The sequence below is a fragment of the Aegilops tauschii genome, chromosome 2 (assembly GCF_002575655.3).
Source record: "Aegilops tauschii subsp. strangulata cultivar AL8/78 chromosome 2, Aet v6.0, whole genome shotgun sequence".
Classification (NCBI taxonomy): domain Eukaryota; kingdom Viridiplantae; phylum Streptophyta; class Magnoliopsida; order Poales; family Poaceae; genus Aegilops; species Aegilops tauschii.
This window is the reverse complement of record NC_053036.3, coordinates 22,563,195-22,577,435: the sequence shown is the minus strand read 5'-3', so window position 1 is coordinate 22,577,435 and position 14,241 is coordinate 22,563,195. Positions and strand designations below refer to the sequence as shown.

Sequence of the window (14,241 nt, the reverse complement as noted above, 5' to 3'; positions counted from 1 at the left end):
TAACCCACAAGTATAGGAGATCAATTGTAGCCTCTTTCGATAAGTAAGAGTGTCGAACCCAACGAGGAGCTAAAGGTAGAACAAATATTCCCTCAAGTTCTATCGACCACCAATACAACTCTACGCACGCTTAACGTTCGCTTTACCTAAAACAAGTATGAAACTAAAAGTACTTTTAGGTGTTGTTGGATAGGTTTGCAAGATAATAAAGAGCACGTAAATAAAATCTAGGGGCTGTTTAGGTAAAGAAGCAATAAAGTTAGTATAGCGAGTGTGGAAAAGTGGTGGTAGGAGTTGCGAAATTGTCCCTAAGCAATTGACTACTTTACTAGACCGATAGCAAGTTTTATGTGGGAGAGGCCACTGCTAGCATGCCATCCCTCACTTGGAATTCTATGTACTTATGCTTGGATTTATTAGCAAGCATCCGCAACTACTAACGTTCATTAAGGTAAAACCCAACCGTAGCATTAAGATATATTGGTCCCCCTTCAATCCCGTATGCATCAATTTCTATGCTAGGTTGAAGCTTCTGTCACTCTTGCCCTCCAATACATAGTCCTATCAACATACAACTAACCCTATGGTGTGATCCACGCGCGCGCTCATATGATGGGCACCAAAGGACAGCAACATAACCACAAGCAAATTAAACCAATAATAGCAATTCACCAATTACCGATAGGACAACGAAAATCTACTCAGACATCATAGGATGGCAACACATCATTGGATGATAATATGAAGCATAAAGCACCATGTTCAAGTAGAGGGTACAGCGGGTTGCGGGAGAGTGGACCGCTGTAGATAGATGGGGGAAGGTGATGAAGATGTTGGTGAAGATGACGGAGGTGTTGGTGTAGATTGAAGTGACGATGATGGCCCCGGCGGCGTTCCGGCGCCACTGGGAGAGAGCGGGAGAGAGCCCCCCTTCTTCTTCTTCTTCCTTGACCTTCTCCCTAGATGGGAGAAGGGTTTCCCCTCTGGTACATGGCCTCCATGGCGGCGGAGGGGCGAGAGCCCCTCCAAGATTGGATCTCTCTCTTTGTTTTCTTCTGTTTCTGCGCTCCTGGTTCTGGCCTTTCACCGTTTCTTATATCCCGGAGATCCGTAACTCCGATTGGGCTAAAATATAAACACGATTTCTATCCGGATATTGGCTTTCTTGCGGCGAAAGAAGGGCACCAACCGCCTTACGGAGTGGCCACGAGGGCCCAGGGCGCGCCTGACCCCCTGGGGGGCGCCCCTCACCCTCATGGGCCCCTCGAGCATCATCTCGCGTTTATTCCACTTCCCAAAATTCACATATATTCCAAAAAAATCTCCGTCAGTTTTTATCCCGTTTGGACTCCGTTTGATATGGATTTTCTGCGAAACAAAAAACATGCAACAAACAGGAACTGGCACTAGGCACTGGATCAATATGTTAGTCCCAAAAATAGTATAAAAAGTTGCCAAAAGTATGTAAAAGTTGTAGAATATTGGCATGGAACAATCAAAAATTATAGATACGATGGAGACGTATCAGTGCCACATCTGGTTGTCCTTGATCGAGGTCATCTCCTTGATCATGGCTCGCCGCCAGCTCACCTCCTGCTCCGCCTCAGTGAACGAGGCCGGCTCCTCTGCGGCCAGGAAGTGCAGCTCCTCATCGGATTCTGGTGCAGCTCCCATATCCACCACCTTCTCCATCATGTGGAAGCAGTCCTCGCGCGCCGTGTCATCAGCCGCGTCGAGCATGTCACTGAAGGTCGACGGCGGCGAGACGAATTCCACGCCCACCTAGCCTGCTGAGGGTGGAGAGGGTGGTGCTAGTGTGGCCGTAGGTGACGGCGGCGACATGGGCGAAGGAGGCGGTAATGCACCCCCGTTGACCGGCGCTCCTGAGTTGTTGGGCGCCAGGTGTTCGACCATGAACGTGTCGACGCCGCTGAAAGTGTTTGCGATGCCCTCCTCTGTTGTCCAGTCCCAGCGTGCGCCCTCGTGAAAGATGGTGTCACGGGTGATGTGCATGCGCCTCATTGCAGAGTCGTAGGCTCTGTAGCCCTTAGTCCCTTGCTCGTAGCCGACGAAGATCATGGGCCGGCTGCGGTCGTCGAGCTTCTTCAGGACGGGCCGCGTGTCCTTGATGTGCATGACGCACCCGAAAGTGTGCAAGAAGTGCACATTCGGCTTGCGCCCGTGCCACGCCTCGAATGGCGTCACTCCAACCAAGCTCTTTGTTGGCGAGTGGTTTAGAAGGAACACTGCCGTCGTGATCGCCTCCCCCCAGAATTCGCTGGGGACGTTCTTGGCCCTCAGCATACTCCGGGCCATGCCCACCACCATTCTGTTGTGCAGTTCGACCAGGTTGATCTGTTGTGGCGAGTACGACACAGTAAGATGTTGAGCAACACCCAGCTCGGCACAATACGCCGTGAACAAGCCCGACGTGAACTCGCCGCCCGATCCGTGTGCAGCGTCTTCAGCTTGCGCCTGAACTCGAACTCCGCTCCCGCCTGCACGCGCATGATCGCTGCATCCGCTTTATCCTTCGATGCACGCAGTGCGAGCCACATGTACCGCGTCGCGTCATCCACCAGTAGGAGGAAGTACATTTTCCTGCTTGGTGTCGCCGGCGTGATCAGCCCGCAGAGATCGCTGTGCACCAGCTCGAGCAGCTCCACTCCATGGTACTTCACCTACTACATGAACGACGCATGCTACTGCTTGCCGGCCAGGCATGCGTCGCACAGCTGGTCTGCTTGCTCGACCACTGGGATGTCGTGCACCATGCTCTACCATGCCAGCTTGCGCAGGGCGTCAAAGTTCAGGTGTCCGTAGCGCGCGTGCCATGTCCATGCCACATCTGATCCGCTCTGGGCTGCAAGCCACACGGGCTGTGCGATATGGAGAGCAATGGTGTACAGAAAATTTGGTGTCCTATTTACCTTGGCGAGGAGATGGTGCTGACGGTCACGCACGCACAACACACCGTGCAGGATCAGCACCTAGTAGCCGCTCTCGTCGAGCTGGCCCAGGCTCACGATGTGTGTGCACAGGCGAGGGATGTAGTACACCCCCATGATCGCGAGGTGCTCGTCGGTCTTGCACACCGGGAGGATTGTCCCACGGCCGCAGATGCTGACGACGGAGCCGTCACCAAACTTGATGGTCCCGCTAACTCCCGTGTCGAGCTCGGCGAACGCTGAGCGATCGCCCATCATGTGGTTGGATGCGCCCGTGTCCAGATACCACACATCACTGCGGGTGCCGCCTTCATGCCCAAGATTGACTTGGACCGCATCCTCGACAAGGTGGACCGGCACTGCGTGCGCGTTGTTGCTGCCGTGGTCGAACAAGCCAAAGACCTGGGCCATGAGCAGCCCAGGTTCCTCATCCTCCCCGCCTGCTTGCGCGAGGTTCGCATGCTCCTTGATCTTGGTCTTGCACTCGCGCCCAGTGCCCTTCTCTCTTGCAATAGTGACAGATGTCCTTGGACTTGTCGCTGTTGCTGGTGCCGCGGCCCTTGCTCTGGCCACGGCCGCGCCCTCTGCCGCACCCACAACCGCGCTCGTTGCTGCCTGAGGAGCCGTCGCCCTCACACATCTTCAAGCACGCAAACCACTCCGCTGTGAGGAGCAACCTGCCGCTACTGTCGACGGCGGTAGGTGCCGCATCCAACTCTTACCTTTCCTCGGCAGCCTTCAGCCGCTCGATTAGCTCCTCGTGCGCCAGATTATTGAGGTCGACCAACATCTCGATCACGCATGCCATCTGGAGTAGGCCTTGGGCACGACCGAGAGGAATTCCGGATGACAGCGGGCTCACCGATCTTGTCACCTAGCAACTCAAGTTGAGTGACCAGAGCGGACATGCGCATACCAAAATCGTCGATGCTCTTGTCGTCGTTGAACTTGACCGCCTCGTACTGGCGGCGTGGCGACATCGCCTTGGCCTCGCACACATGGCTCACACCCATACAGTAGGGTGCGTCGACAGCAAATTAAAATTTTCCTTGTAGACATCCAGGAACATGCTAAGGGAGGTGGATCACAGATTGTTACCACTAGACGTGCAGTGCCGTGCAACGGAAGATGAGTTGGGGCAGCGCATCCGCGTGGATCATCTCCTCCTCGTCTGATCTCCCTCAAACAGCCGGTCGTCGGATCCCAAGTACAGGTTCGCCGGAGCAGCACAAGTGCGCCGCCTCTAACGATATCCGCGTGTGCAGGAGGAACACCGTGCGGCGGACTGCTAGGTCCGATCATATAGTCGGCGGCGAGTGGAGGTGGGTAGTTGCAACACATGCAAAGCCCTAATGACGGCTCCGAGGCGATTCACCTAATCAAATGCCGCACCACAATTTTATATAGGCATCCACCGCGGGCTCAATAGTTGGTTCCCGGATGGACCCTAAAGCCCAAAGTCTACTCGGTCATGATCCAAGTCCAGCTCGGAACACATCCGACCAATGTCCTTGTATCTGACCTCATAGATTCCTTCCCTTAAGCGCGCGACCCCTTAGGTTCTCATTCACCTGGTCGCGAGTCGGATCACATCCAGCTTGGCTAGTCAGTAGCGGACTCTAGCAAAGCATGCCGACTCCAAGTGTCCGATGAAGCTGGTTAGGCGAACATGTACATCACACTGCCACACGACATATGTTGTTGGGGTCTGTCATCCTTGTGCTAGCCCAACCACTTTCTCGTTCCAGTGATATCGACCAGAAACTAGATTATCTCATAATCCTTGTCGCATGGCCATGCTTATCCTGGTCTGATCACATGAGGGACCCAGAGTATATCTCTCCTCATCGGAGGGGCAAATCCCATCTTGCTCGACCATGTCTTGCAGCATGGGTCTTGACAAGCCGGAAACCTACCTTTATAACTACCCAATTACGGAGTAGCGTTTGGTCCGCCCAAAGCAGGTATGTCACCATCCCGAGTACATGCGTCAGCTCAGGTCTTAGGACATAGAACATATGTTGTACTAGAGACTCGCATATGACATATCGCTGCATCTCATAGTTGGGTCTATCCGACTCAGACTTTATCTCGGCTTGGATCCGACTACGTCGAAGCCTACCAGACCCTTCCGAGTCCATATTATCCGTTAGCATCCAATGCTCCATGGCTAGTGAGACTGATCCATCGACCGTGTCATATGCTAGTCTAGACGACTGCGTGTACACACAACTCTTTCGACTAGGGACCTTTTAGGACAGTCATCATACAATGCATAGTTCCACACACAAGTCACGTACTTGCTGATACACATCATTGATAACGTCCAAGGACTATCTTTATTCATAAACACATAGGAAATATCATCATACATGATTGCCTCTAGGGCATATCTCCAACACCGCATCGTCTTGATCATGCCCCAGGCGTCCTTCGCCGTGGCCTTCACAGCGAGCGTGGACACCATTTCCGGCGGCACCGATCGCAGCAGGCACTCCATTGCCGTGCGATCCGTCTCGCGTTCCATGGTCATGTCGTTGACGGCGACCTAGAGCTAGTGCGCCTCTAGCATGACCTACATTAGGAGGGCCCAGTCCGCGTAGTTGGTGCGCGTCAGCATAGGCCACGCACCGCTTATGTCGCGTGTGACGCGCTGGTGCACGACCACCGCGCCGCCGCTGTTCCCCGACTCCGTCTCGCTCTTCTTCGGGCTACTGGGTCCCGTCATCTTCACAGGTCACAAGCAACCGAGCTCTGATGCCAATTGTTAAACGAACCCTGCCCAGTGGAACTCCGGTGATCGCCGGAGCTATGCAAGAGACAAAGAGATCATAGGAGAGGGAGAGTTTTTGCGCTATGAACTTGCCGTAGCTTTTCTGCTCTTTCCTTTTATTCAGTCATTACAAAACCTAACAGAAACGAGAAAGAGAGGGCACGAACAGGTCGCGAGTGCTGCCATCCCAACACTCTCCACTCGTCGCCCGGCATGGCGTCGTGACCGTTCAGTCGTGCCATCCCATGATCGGGTCAATGCGCCGCAATCCTAGCTAGCTACTCCGAGGCGCGGCTCGGTTTATCTCTGACGAAACTGAAGAAAGAAAATACGACCGCCGCCACCACCACGCCCACCGGCGGCCATCCGCTTCTTGAGGTTCTCCTCCTTTGCGGTCTTCGCCTTCACGCGGCGAGTTTGCCACGTAGCCGAGTGATCTTCCGGGCAACACAATGTCGCGGAAATGTTTTGCGTTTTTGACAATATTTTATTTTATGGAAAATTAATATATTTGGAGTAATATATGGGAACTAAAACTGTATAATTATGAATAGTGCAGTAGAATGAAAAAAAAATCATGCATGTTTGGATGGCTTCCGCGGTCCGAAAAGCATGGTCCAGACTTATGCGGCTGGTTTGACGGTGGCCGTTGGAGATGCCCAAAGTCTAGGATTTCGGTGAAAGACATGTGAGCTGTGCCCTGGGTGCGTGCAGCACTTTCATTTCGTAAGTCTGGGATTTTAGTACTCCCTCTGTTCCTAAATATTTGTCTTTCTAGCGATTTCAACAAGTGACTATATACGAAACAAAATGAGTGAATCTAAACCCCAAAATATGTTTATATACATTCGTACGTGGTAGTCCATTTGAAATCTTTAAAAAGACAAATATTTAGGAACGAAGGGAGTAGCTCTTTGCATGCATCCTTACACCTATTCTCTCTGTCTCATAATTAATATACGCACAAACAATTAATGCTCCACCGATGACCCTCTCTGATGAATATCAACATCTTGATAGCTGTTATACACATATTAGATTTGATGTAGGTCAATGGCAACCCGAGAATAACTCTTCAGAAAACAACGGAAATGATATATTCGAACGTTCGGATTTTAAGCATGGCAAAAAAAACTTTAGTTCACGCGGGGGATATTATATAGATTTTCAGGATTTATTCATGTTCGACCATTTGATGACCATTTATGGTAAGGCGAAATTTATTTGTTTGCGAATCGGAGAACCAAGCATCGGTAGGTACATTTTGAGAGAAATACACATGTCCTTGGTGTATACAATGCTCATCAAATGGTCGAAGTCGATCAGTCTATTGGATACAGAGTAGCATACCTTCTTCTTCTCTCACGACGGCGTTTGGGTGCTCGAGTTTGCACTGCAATTGGTTCGCCCACGTCGGTCTTTGGTGGTGGAGGTGCAGCGCCTGGGGGTGGAGCCGATTCCGGTTTCAGTTCAGCTAGGGAAGGTTTCGGTGGTGGAGGGTCTGAAGCTGATTTCGGTTTTGGTGGTGGAGGCTCTGAAGCCCATTTCGGTTTGGGTGGTTCAGCTGGATAACCAGGATAAGGATCAGATAATGGTTCCTTGTCCCGTCCCCGCTTTCCATCGGTGGCCTTCTTTTCCTCACCCACCTTGTCACCATGCTTAACTTGTTGCGTTTCATCATCTGTTGGTTCCTCATCATCATCATCGGGACCTTTCTCGCCTATCGTGAACGGGCCAGCATGCTGTACCATAATCCAGACGATGGTTGTGAGCTCACCGCCACGGCTAAGCTGCATGGCGTGGGACTCCGGGCTGCATAGGGTAGCCGCATGCAGCAGCTTGTCCACCCACACGTTGAAGACGAGCTCCAGCAGCAGTGGCATCTGAAACTCTTCAGCCCCAGCCTCAAGCAGCTCAATGGCAAGATTAGCTCCGTCTGAGATGATGCTAATTTCAGCATCCTTCATACCCCACCCACGATCGGCGTCATCCTTTTTATGGCGCAGGATCCGGGCAAGCTGTTCCTCCTCCGTGGTGCTGCAGCAGGAGCCAGCCTTGCCCCGGTCCTTGCTCCATACGCGCTGCAAGGACTCAAATGTTCTTTCATACAGGCTGCGAAGCTTAAGCCCCGGCAGCATGTGTCGGCGCACCGCGACCAGGAACATGAGATAATCGGAGAGCGCCTTGATCGCGTTAGCATGCGCGCCTGAATGCTTGCCATGGAGCAGTGATCCACACATGAGGAAAACTTGGGTGGCGATGTGCCACACAAGGATGTCCTCCTGGAATTCGCGGCCAAAGGCCAGGTGGACTGTCTTCTCTTCACTCTTGCTGGCAAACCTCTTGGCTGTCACTTGACCCCAGTTGGTAGTGATGTTAGTCATGGAGTAGCCAACATTCTTGTGCTTGTTAGCCTCCTGGTATGTTAATCTCAGAACCTTTGTTACCCGTGTGAAAATAGCCTCCTTGACCTCATGTGAAAGCTTGTGTGTGTTTGAGTGCTGATATTCCTTCCAAACGTTTTCCAGTCCAATCTTCTTCGCCGCTTTGCCGCATAGGCTCATCTCTCGCGTGACCTCGCGCAGCAAGCTGTACTGTCCAACTTTGCCAGACCACCTTCTGTAGCTACTTGGACTCCTCGGGGTTGCCGTGAGGCGAAGCCGGCCAAGGTCTAAAGACACAATCACACGACCGAGCCGGCGCCATCTGCCGGTGCATAGAATGGCGTGGTGAAGCCAGCTGCACTGCAGGAAACCGTGCATCCAGGTCGACCCAAGTGCCCTCAACAGCCAACTCGTATCCAGGAGGAAGGTAGCTGCCAGCAAGACGTAGGTGATCATCACGTCCGGTTTGCTCTGGCCTTCTTTGCTGTAGTAGAATCCAAACAGCACCGTCGTGGCGGCAATGGCTGCCGGCGATATGACACGGATGCCGTAACCATGCCAGGTGTGGACAACGGCCTCCTTGGTGTAGAGGATGTCGTACATGAGCGACAGCTCCATCTCCACTACCTTGCACGTGTCATCCCAGCTGGTGCCGAATATTTCCCTGCTTGCATGGAGGGTATCACCGTCCGCGGGGACCGAAGAATCAGCCATAGCACGCCTGCAGAGCGGGAGCATGGCGTGCGCGACCATCAGCGCATCCTCATCGTCAAGACAACGCTCCCATCCTGTACTTCTGATCGCTAGTGTGCCCGAGCAAGTAGTGATGAATCTACTCAGTTGACCCTTCTTCTTGCTCGAGCTCCGGATGTTGGCCAAGTCGCCTCGCCATAGCGCAAATGCCCTCTCAGCGTACTTGGTAGCACCCACGGCGAAGATGATGATGGACGCCGGGATCAAAGCCCCACCGCCACCGCCGCCGATGTACACATGCTTGTATAGCACATAGGTGGCTCCTCCGATCCGCGACGCCACCGTCAGCACTTCGCGCCCAGAGAGCGCATTGTCCTCCAGGGAGAGGGCGCTGATGTTGTCCGGACCGGCGAGATGGTGCAGCAGAAACGGCGCCCAGAATGCGATCAGCTGCTGCCTCGGGGACGGGTCGCAGAGGGACAGGTTGGTGAGGGCGTAGGGCGCGACAAAGTTGCCCAGCTGGTACGCCAGCCAGAGGAGGAGCATCCGCACACCGGAGGCCTTGCGCCGACGGGCACCAGCGAGTATTACTAGGACAAGATGTGCTGCGAAGCTCGAGAGGACCGCTGCCTGAATATCCCATATAGTGAACAACTGCGCCGTCCGGTATACCCATCCTTGTTCCATTAGTTGTTCCACCGTTCTCCTGCATGTGGTGAAATCAATGTCATACTACATCGAGGATGCATCTACAAGACTACAACTAGTTAAGTAGACGACACCCGCCCGCGATGCCGCGGAATTACAGAATTGATTTCTAAGTATTGCACACAAGATAAATTCAACTCTATGATTTAAACTATGCGAGGATTTCTGTAGATACAAAAACCAAAAGAAAATAAATAAAAAGTTGAACATGTCATAAATTAAATGTGGTGTCATTTAAAGTCCATTATGCATGTTGCAAGGTAGAGAAAATCTCATATTCAGATCATATGGATGTTACTTGACCAAGCTAGCAAATTCAAGAAAAAAGTCCACATTTCGACCCCGAACTAACCACACGGTTTAAAACTCAGCCCTGAACTTCAAAATCGGTCGACATACACCTCGAACTAACCACAAGGTCCAAAAATCAACTCTGGTCTCGGTTTTGACTCACTCAAGTGGTTTTGACCACATTGACCACTGACTAGGCAGTGCCAACTCAGCAGTCCATGGCCATGCCAACTAAGCATATGGTAGGGGGGTGGGAGTAGTAGAAAATAAAAAACAAGGGCTCTTTCCTTAAAAAAACAAGGGCTCTTTCCTTAAAAAAAACAAGGGCTCACTATCTCTCTGTTTCCTTCACTCGCCCATCCCGGCCAGCTTCTCACGCGCCAGCCATCGCCGCCGCCGCAGCCCTGCCACCCATGATTCTGGTCGCCGATGGCGATTGGTTGTGCTCCACCTTCGGTGCCCACTCTCCTTTCCCTGCAGACTAACCTTGCCTGCCACCAGAGCACCGAGCGGCTCCTCCACCTTCTACTGTGCGCCCCAGGCGGCCGCTCCACCGGGACTCCGCGCACCACCACCAGAGCACCGAGCGGATCCTCCACCTTCTACTGCGCGCCCAAGGCCGCCGCTCCACCGAGACTCCGCATGCTGCCACCAGGAGTAGGCCCACCTCCGCGAGGGACTGCTCGGTGCCACCACGGCACCGGCTCGCTCACGATCGCCCAGTGCCACGCCATGCGCGCCTTGCTTTCTCGACTACCCGCCGTCAACGGGGCTACCCTGCTCACACGCCCTCGACGAGTTTCTGGATGGAGCTGTGGATTGGTGCGTCATGGTGTTGTCGACACTCACCGAAGCGCAGAGTGGTCGCGGAGGTGTCATGGAATAGGAGGTTCGCCGGGGAAGGACGAGAAGAGGAGGGAGGCGACCGGATCTAGCACTCCTTGGACGCCATGGCGTCCTACCCCACGACGACCACAAACAGAGGTATGGCTGGGGATGGCTGCACCGGTGCATGGCGTGCAGCTCGCGTGCCTCGCTTACCTAGCTGACCTCCACTCGATCATGTGTCGCCGGCCTAGCGCACCTCGATCCCCAACTCGGCCTCGTCGAGCTCCTCTCTCCGGGGTTGTTCATGTCGAGCAGTGATAGGAGACAGGAGAGAGGGCGGTAGCTCGCAGGTCACTGGTGGTGGACGGAGTCAGAGGCGGCGGGAATGGCAGGCAAGGCGGCGGCGGCGTCTCCTATGTCGTGAATGAGAGAAAGAATGGGCCCCTATTGTTTTTTTCTAATCCTGTCACCGCTAAAGCTTAGTTGGCATGCACAGCTGAGTTGGCTTGCCTAGTCAACGGTCAATGTGGTCAAAATCACCTGACTAAGTCAAAACCGAGACCATGGTTGATTTTTGGACCTCGTGGTTAGTTCAGGGTGTGTATCGACCGGTTTTGAAGTTTAGGGTTGAGTTTTAAACCGTGTGGTCAGTTCAGGTTGAAATGTGGACTTCTCTCCAAATTCAACAACTACAAAATTTGGGATGATGTAGAAGCACACATGCTAGGAAAATGATGAATAATGACTTGTAGTGGGGTTTGTCTATACAAGATACTAGTAGATGATAGCTTGCACATTGTTGCATGAATGTTTTGCTATATATTTTAACAATATCTGATTGTGTAGGAAATCAATATATTTGGATTAATAATATGAGAACTAAAACTATATAATTATGAATAGTGCAATAGAATGAAATTTTTCATGCATGTTGGCATGTTAAGAATTTTTTTTCTATGCATAGTTACATGTTGTGGTGGGTCTTTTCTCGTGCATATTCCATGCTGACATGGCATGTTCCCATGTTGAGCAAAATATGTTGGCCGGTGCTAGGCGTAAACCGGTTGATGGCAGGGACTTTTGAACCACCTTGCCAGCCGTCCGATCTGCCTACTAGTGGTCGTTGGATTACAGCAACGCAATGACAGGAGTACATGCGACTGCTTCAATGCTACGCAGCTCCATCCCGGCAAAAGCTCCAGCGCAGCTTTCATGGCGCACCGCCGTCGTCCGGCGAAGTTTCAACACAGCACCGAAGAATTCCAGCGAAGCTCCAACGCAGCACCGGCGCGTCCGGCGAAGTTCCATAGCAGCACCGGTGGAGCTCCAACGCAGCACCGGCGCGACCGGCAAAGCTCCATTACAGCTCCGGCGAGGCTTCATTGCAGCACCGACTATGCTTCCGGCGGTCCGGCGAAGTTCCATTGCAGCACCGGCGAAGCTCCAACGCAGCACCGGCGCATTCGGCGAGGCTTCATTGCAACGCCGGCTATACTTCCGACTCTCCGGCGTTGCTCCATTGCAACACCGGCGGTGCTCCCACATCTTAAAGGCAGCATCGCCGAAATTGCAGCGCCCTCGTCGGCCACTCTCTGCTGTCATCGTCGCAGCGCCGCGCGCTCCATTGCATCTCCGGGCGGTGCTCGCCGGATTGAGCCCGCTCCAATGCAACTCCGGCAGAGCTCCAATGAAGCACCGGCGGCTCCGGTGAAGCTTGGCGTGGCAGCACCGGCGACGTGGTGAAGCTTCATTGCAGCCGGAGTTGAGGAGAGATGCCCCGTCGCAACAGCAGCTCCGCTGCCCACCGGCGTGCTGTACTGCAGCTCCGCCGTCCGTCGAGATCTGGGAGGACGCAACACCACTCGTGCTGCCTGGAAGCATCCCCGCCGCTGACGAGATCCACCAATTGCAGCACTCCTCATCAATAGCACCGGCCCTCCTCCCCGGCACGGGCCGCCACGCACGCCTTGAGCAGCGACACGAACGTGTACGTGTCCGGCGCGACGCCCTCCTCCAGCATCCGCACGAACACCCGTGCCGCCTCCTCGGCCTGCGGGGCTCCAGTGCCGGTCGAGCGCGCGTACCCGCGCAGCAGCGTGTTGTACCAGACGACGTCCCCGGGGCTGGGGATTCTGTCGAACACCTGGCGTGCGTACGCGAGGTGGGCCGAGGCGGCGCCCTGCTTGGTGCAGAGCGTGAGGAGCCTGGTGACGAGGGCCGAGTGCGCGCCCAGGCCGGACTTGACGGCGGCGGCGTGGAGCTGGGCGAGCGCCCGGAGGCTGGTGCAGTGCGGGAGGTGGGGGAGGAGCGGGTGGTGCGACGGCGGGCTCTTGGATTTGGCGGGAAGGAGAGGGGTGGGCGTGGCGGTCAGAGGCGAGGACGACATGGCCGTCGTGCGATGCTACCTATCCTCTGGCTGCGAGTGGATCGTCTCACTCTCGTCGGCCGGAGAAGATTACACGGCGTTGGATGCTTTGCGGATGGGGCTTACATGTGGGCGGTGCGGGTGCTGCGGGGTGCTGGGCGCGCCCCCGGCTCGCAGCATCAGTCCACCACCGGCGATGGCATCATGCGTCGGCGGCGGTCCCTCCCGGTTCCCAGCTGTGGTGGTTGGTGATGCTCGCCATGGGATTGCTGGCCTCTCCCCTGGCAGTGGTGAACGAGGAAGACAGGGGAAAAGAGAGAAAACGAGTGGAGAAGACGGGTTGCGAGGAGATAAGGCTGGGATGGAGCGGTGGGTGGCCTGGGACACGTGTTGCACGCAGGAGTCGGTTTAAGGGAGGAGAAAATCAGTCGGTTGGAAGGAAGTGTTTTCCAAATATGTTAGTGGGGCTAGCTATTTAAATATAAAAAATATACTGTGATTCAAAAAAATAAAAAAATATAGATAAGTTGCCTGAAAAACCATGTGGGGCACGCCAATTTTTTCAGCCATTGGATAGGAATTGGACGGCTCGTCTTCTTTCTTCAACCTCCGGTCCTTTTCTTCCTCTGTTTGCCTGATCTATTGCTGGCCGGGCCGCCTGCTGCTGTCACCCGCAGTTGGCAGCGCTCCTCCCGCATGCACCTGACTGCCCCGCCACCCCTAGCCTTCTCGCAGTGGCATGCTGCCGCCGTGCTCGGCCATCCCTCTAAACCTCATCTAGATACCAGACTTCTCCGGAAGAACCAGCAGCCCTATTTGTATGAGTCAACCTTCATACTCCCCTCCACCTGCCATGACGCTGCTGCATGGTTCACATGGTCCAAGGCCTCGCCGGTATCCCCACGCCTCTCTACACTCGCCGTGGCGTTCGGATTCCGGTTATCCAAATTTGATATTCAGGCAATTTAGTATAGCTGTTACGCTAATTATAGTTGCGTGGGATACATGCATGAGAGATGCAGAAGACGGGTTGATGTCAGGATAACATACCGGCGGGCCTCGCAGGTTGATCGGCTGCTCAGTCGATCGATGGATTAAGCCCGAGGATAAGTACCATGAAGCAGCTACCTCGAACAGACGTGGTACTGTTGAACTAGCTAGCTTTACAGGTATCAGGCAGGTGTGCAAGCATATTGGAAGGCATCATCTGCAAATAGTACATGTGTATGTATGTACAACCCTATATATGGT

The 14,241-nt window shown here is 53.8% G+C and overlaps 1 protein-coding gene across 3 annotated transcripts; it reads right to left on the bottom strand.

Annotated features, from left to right (window-relative positions):
* Positions 1 to 6,923: 6,923 nt before the first annotated feature.
* On the bottom strand, positions 6,924 to 14,241 carry LOC109747038 (uncharacterized). Of its 3 annotated transcripts, none has more exons than XM_073507749.1 (2): positions 14,041 to 14,241; positions 6,924 to 9,504 (listed from the first exon to the last, which is right to left on the bottom strand). In XM_073507749.1, the coding sequence occupies exon 2, from the start codon at positions 9,483 to 9,485 to the stop codon at positions 7,044 to 7,046; it is 2,442 nt and encodes an 813-aa protein (XP_073363850.1). In that variant the 5' UTR covers positions 9,486 to 9,504; positions 14,041 to 14,241; the 3' UTR covers positions 6,924 to 7,043. The 3 variants fall into 3 exon arrangements, with proteins under 3 accessions (XP_073363850.1, XP_020161724.4, XP_040257341.3); XM_020306135.4 differs by lacking the exon at positions 14,041 to 14,241 and adding an exon at positions 13,117 to 13,422; XM_040401407.3 differs by lacking the exon at positions 14,041 to 14,241 and adding an exon at positions 11,715 to 11,967.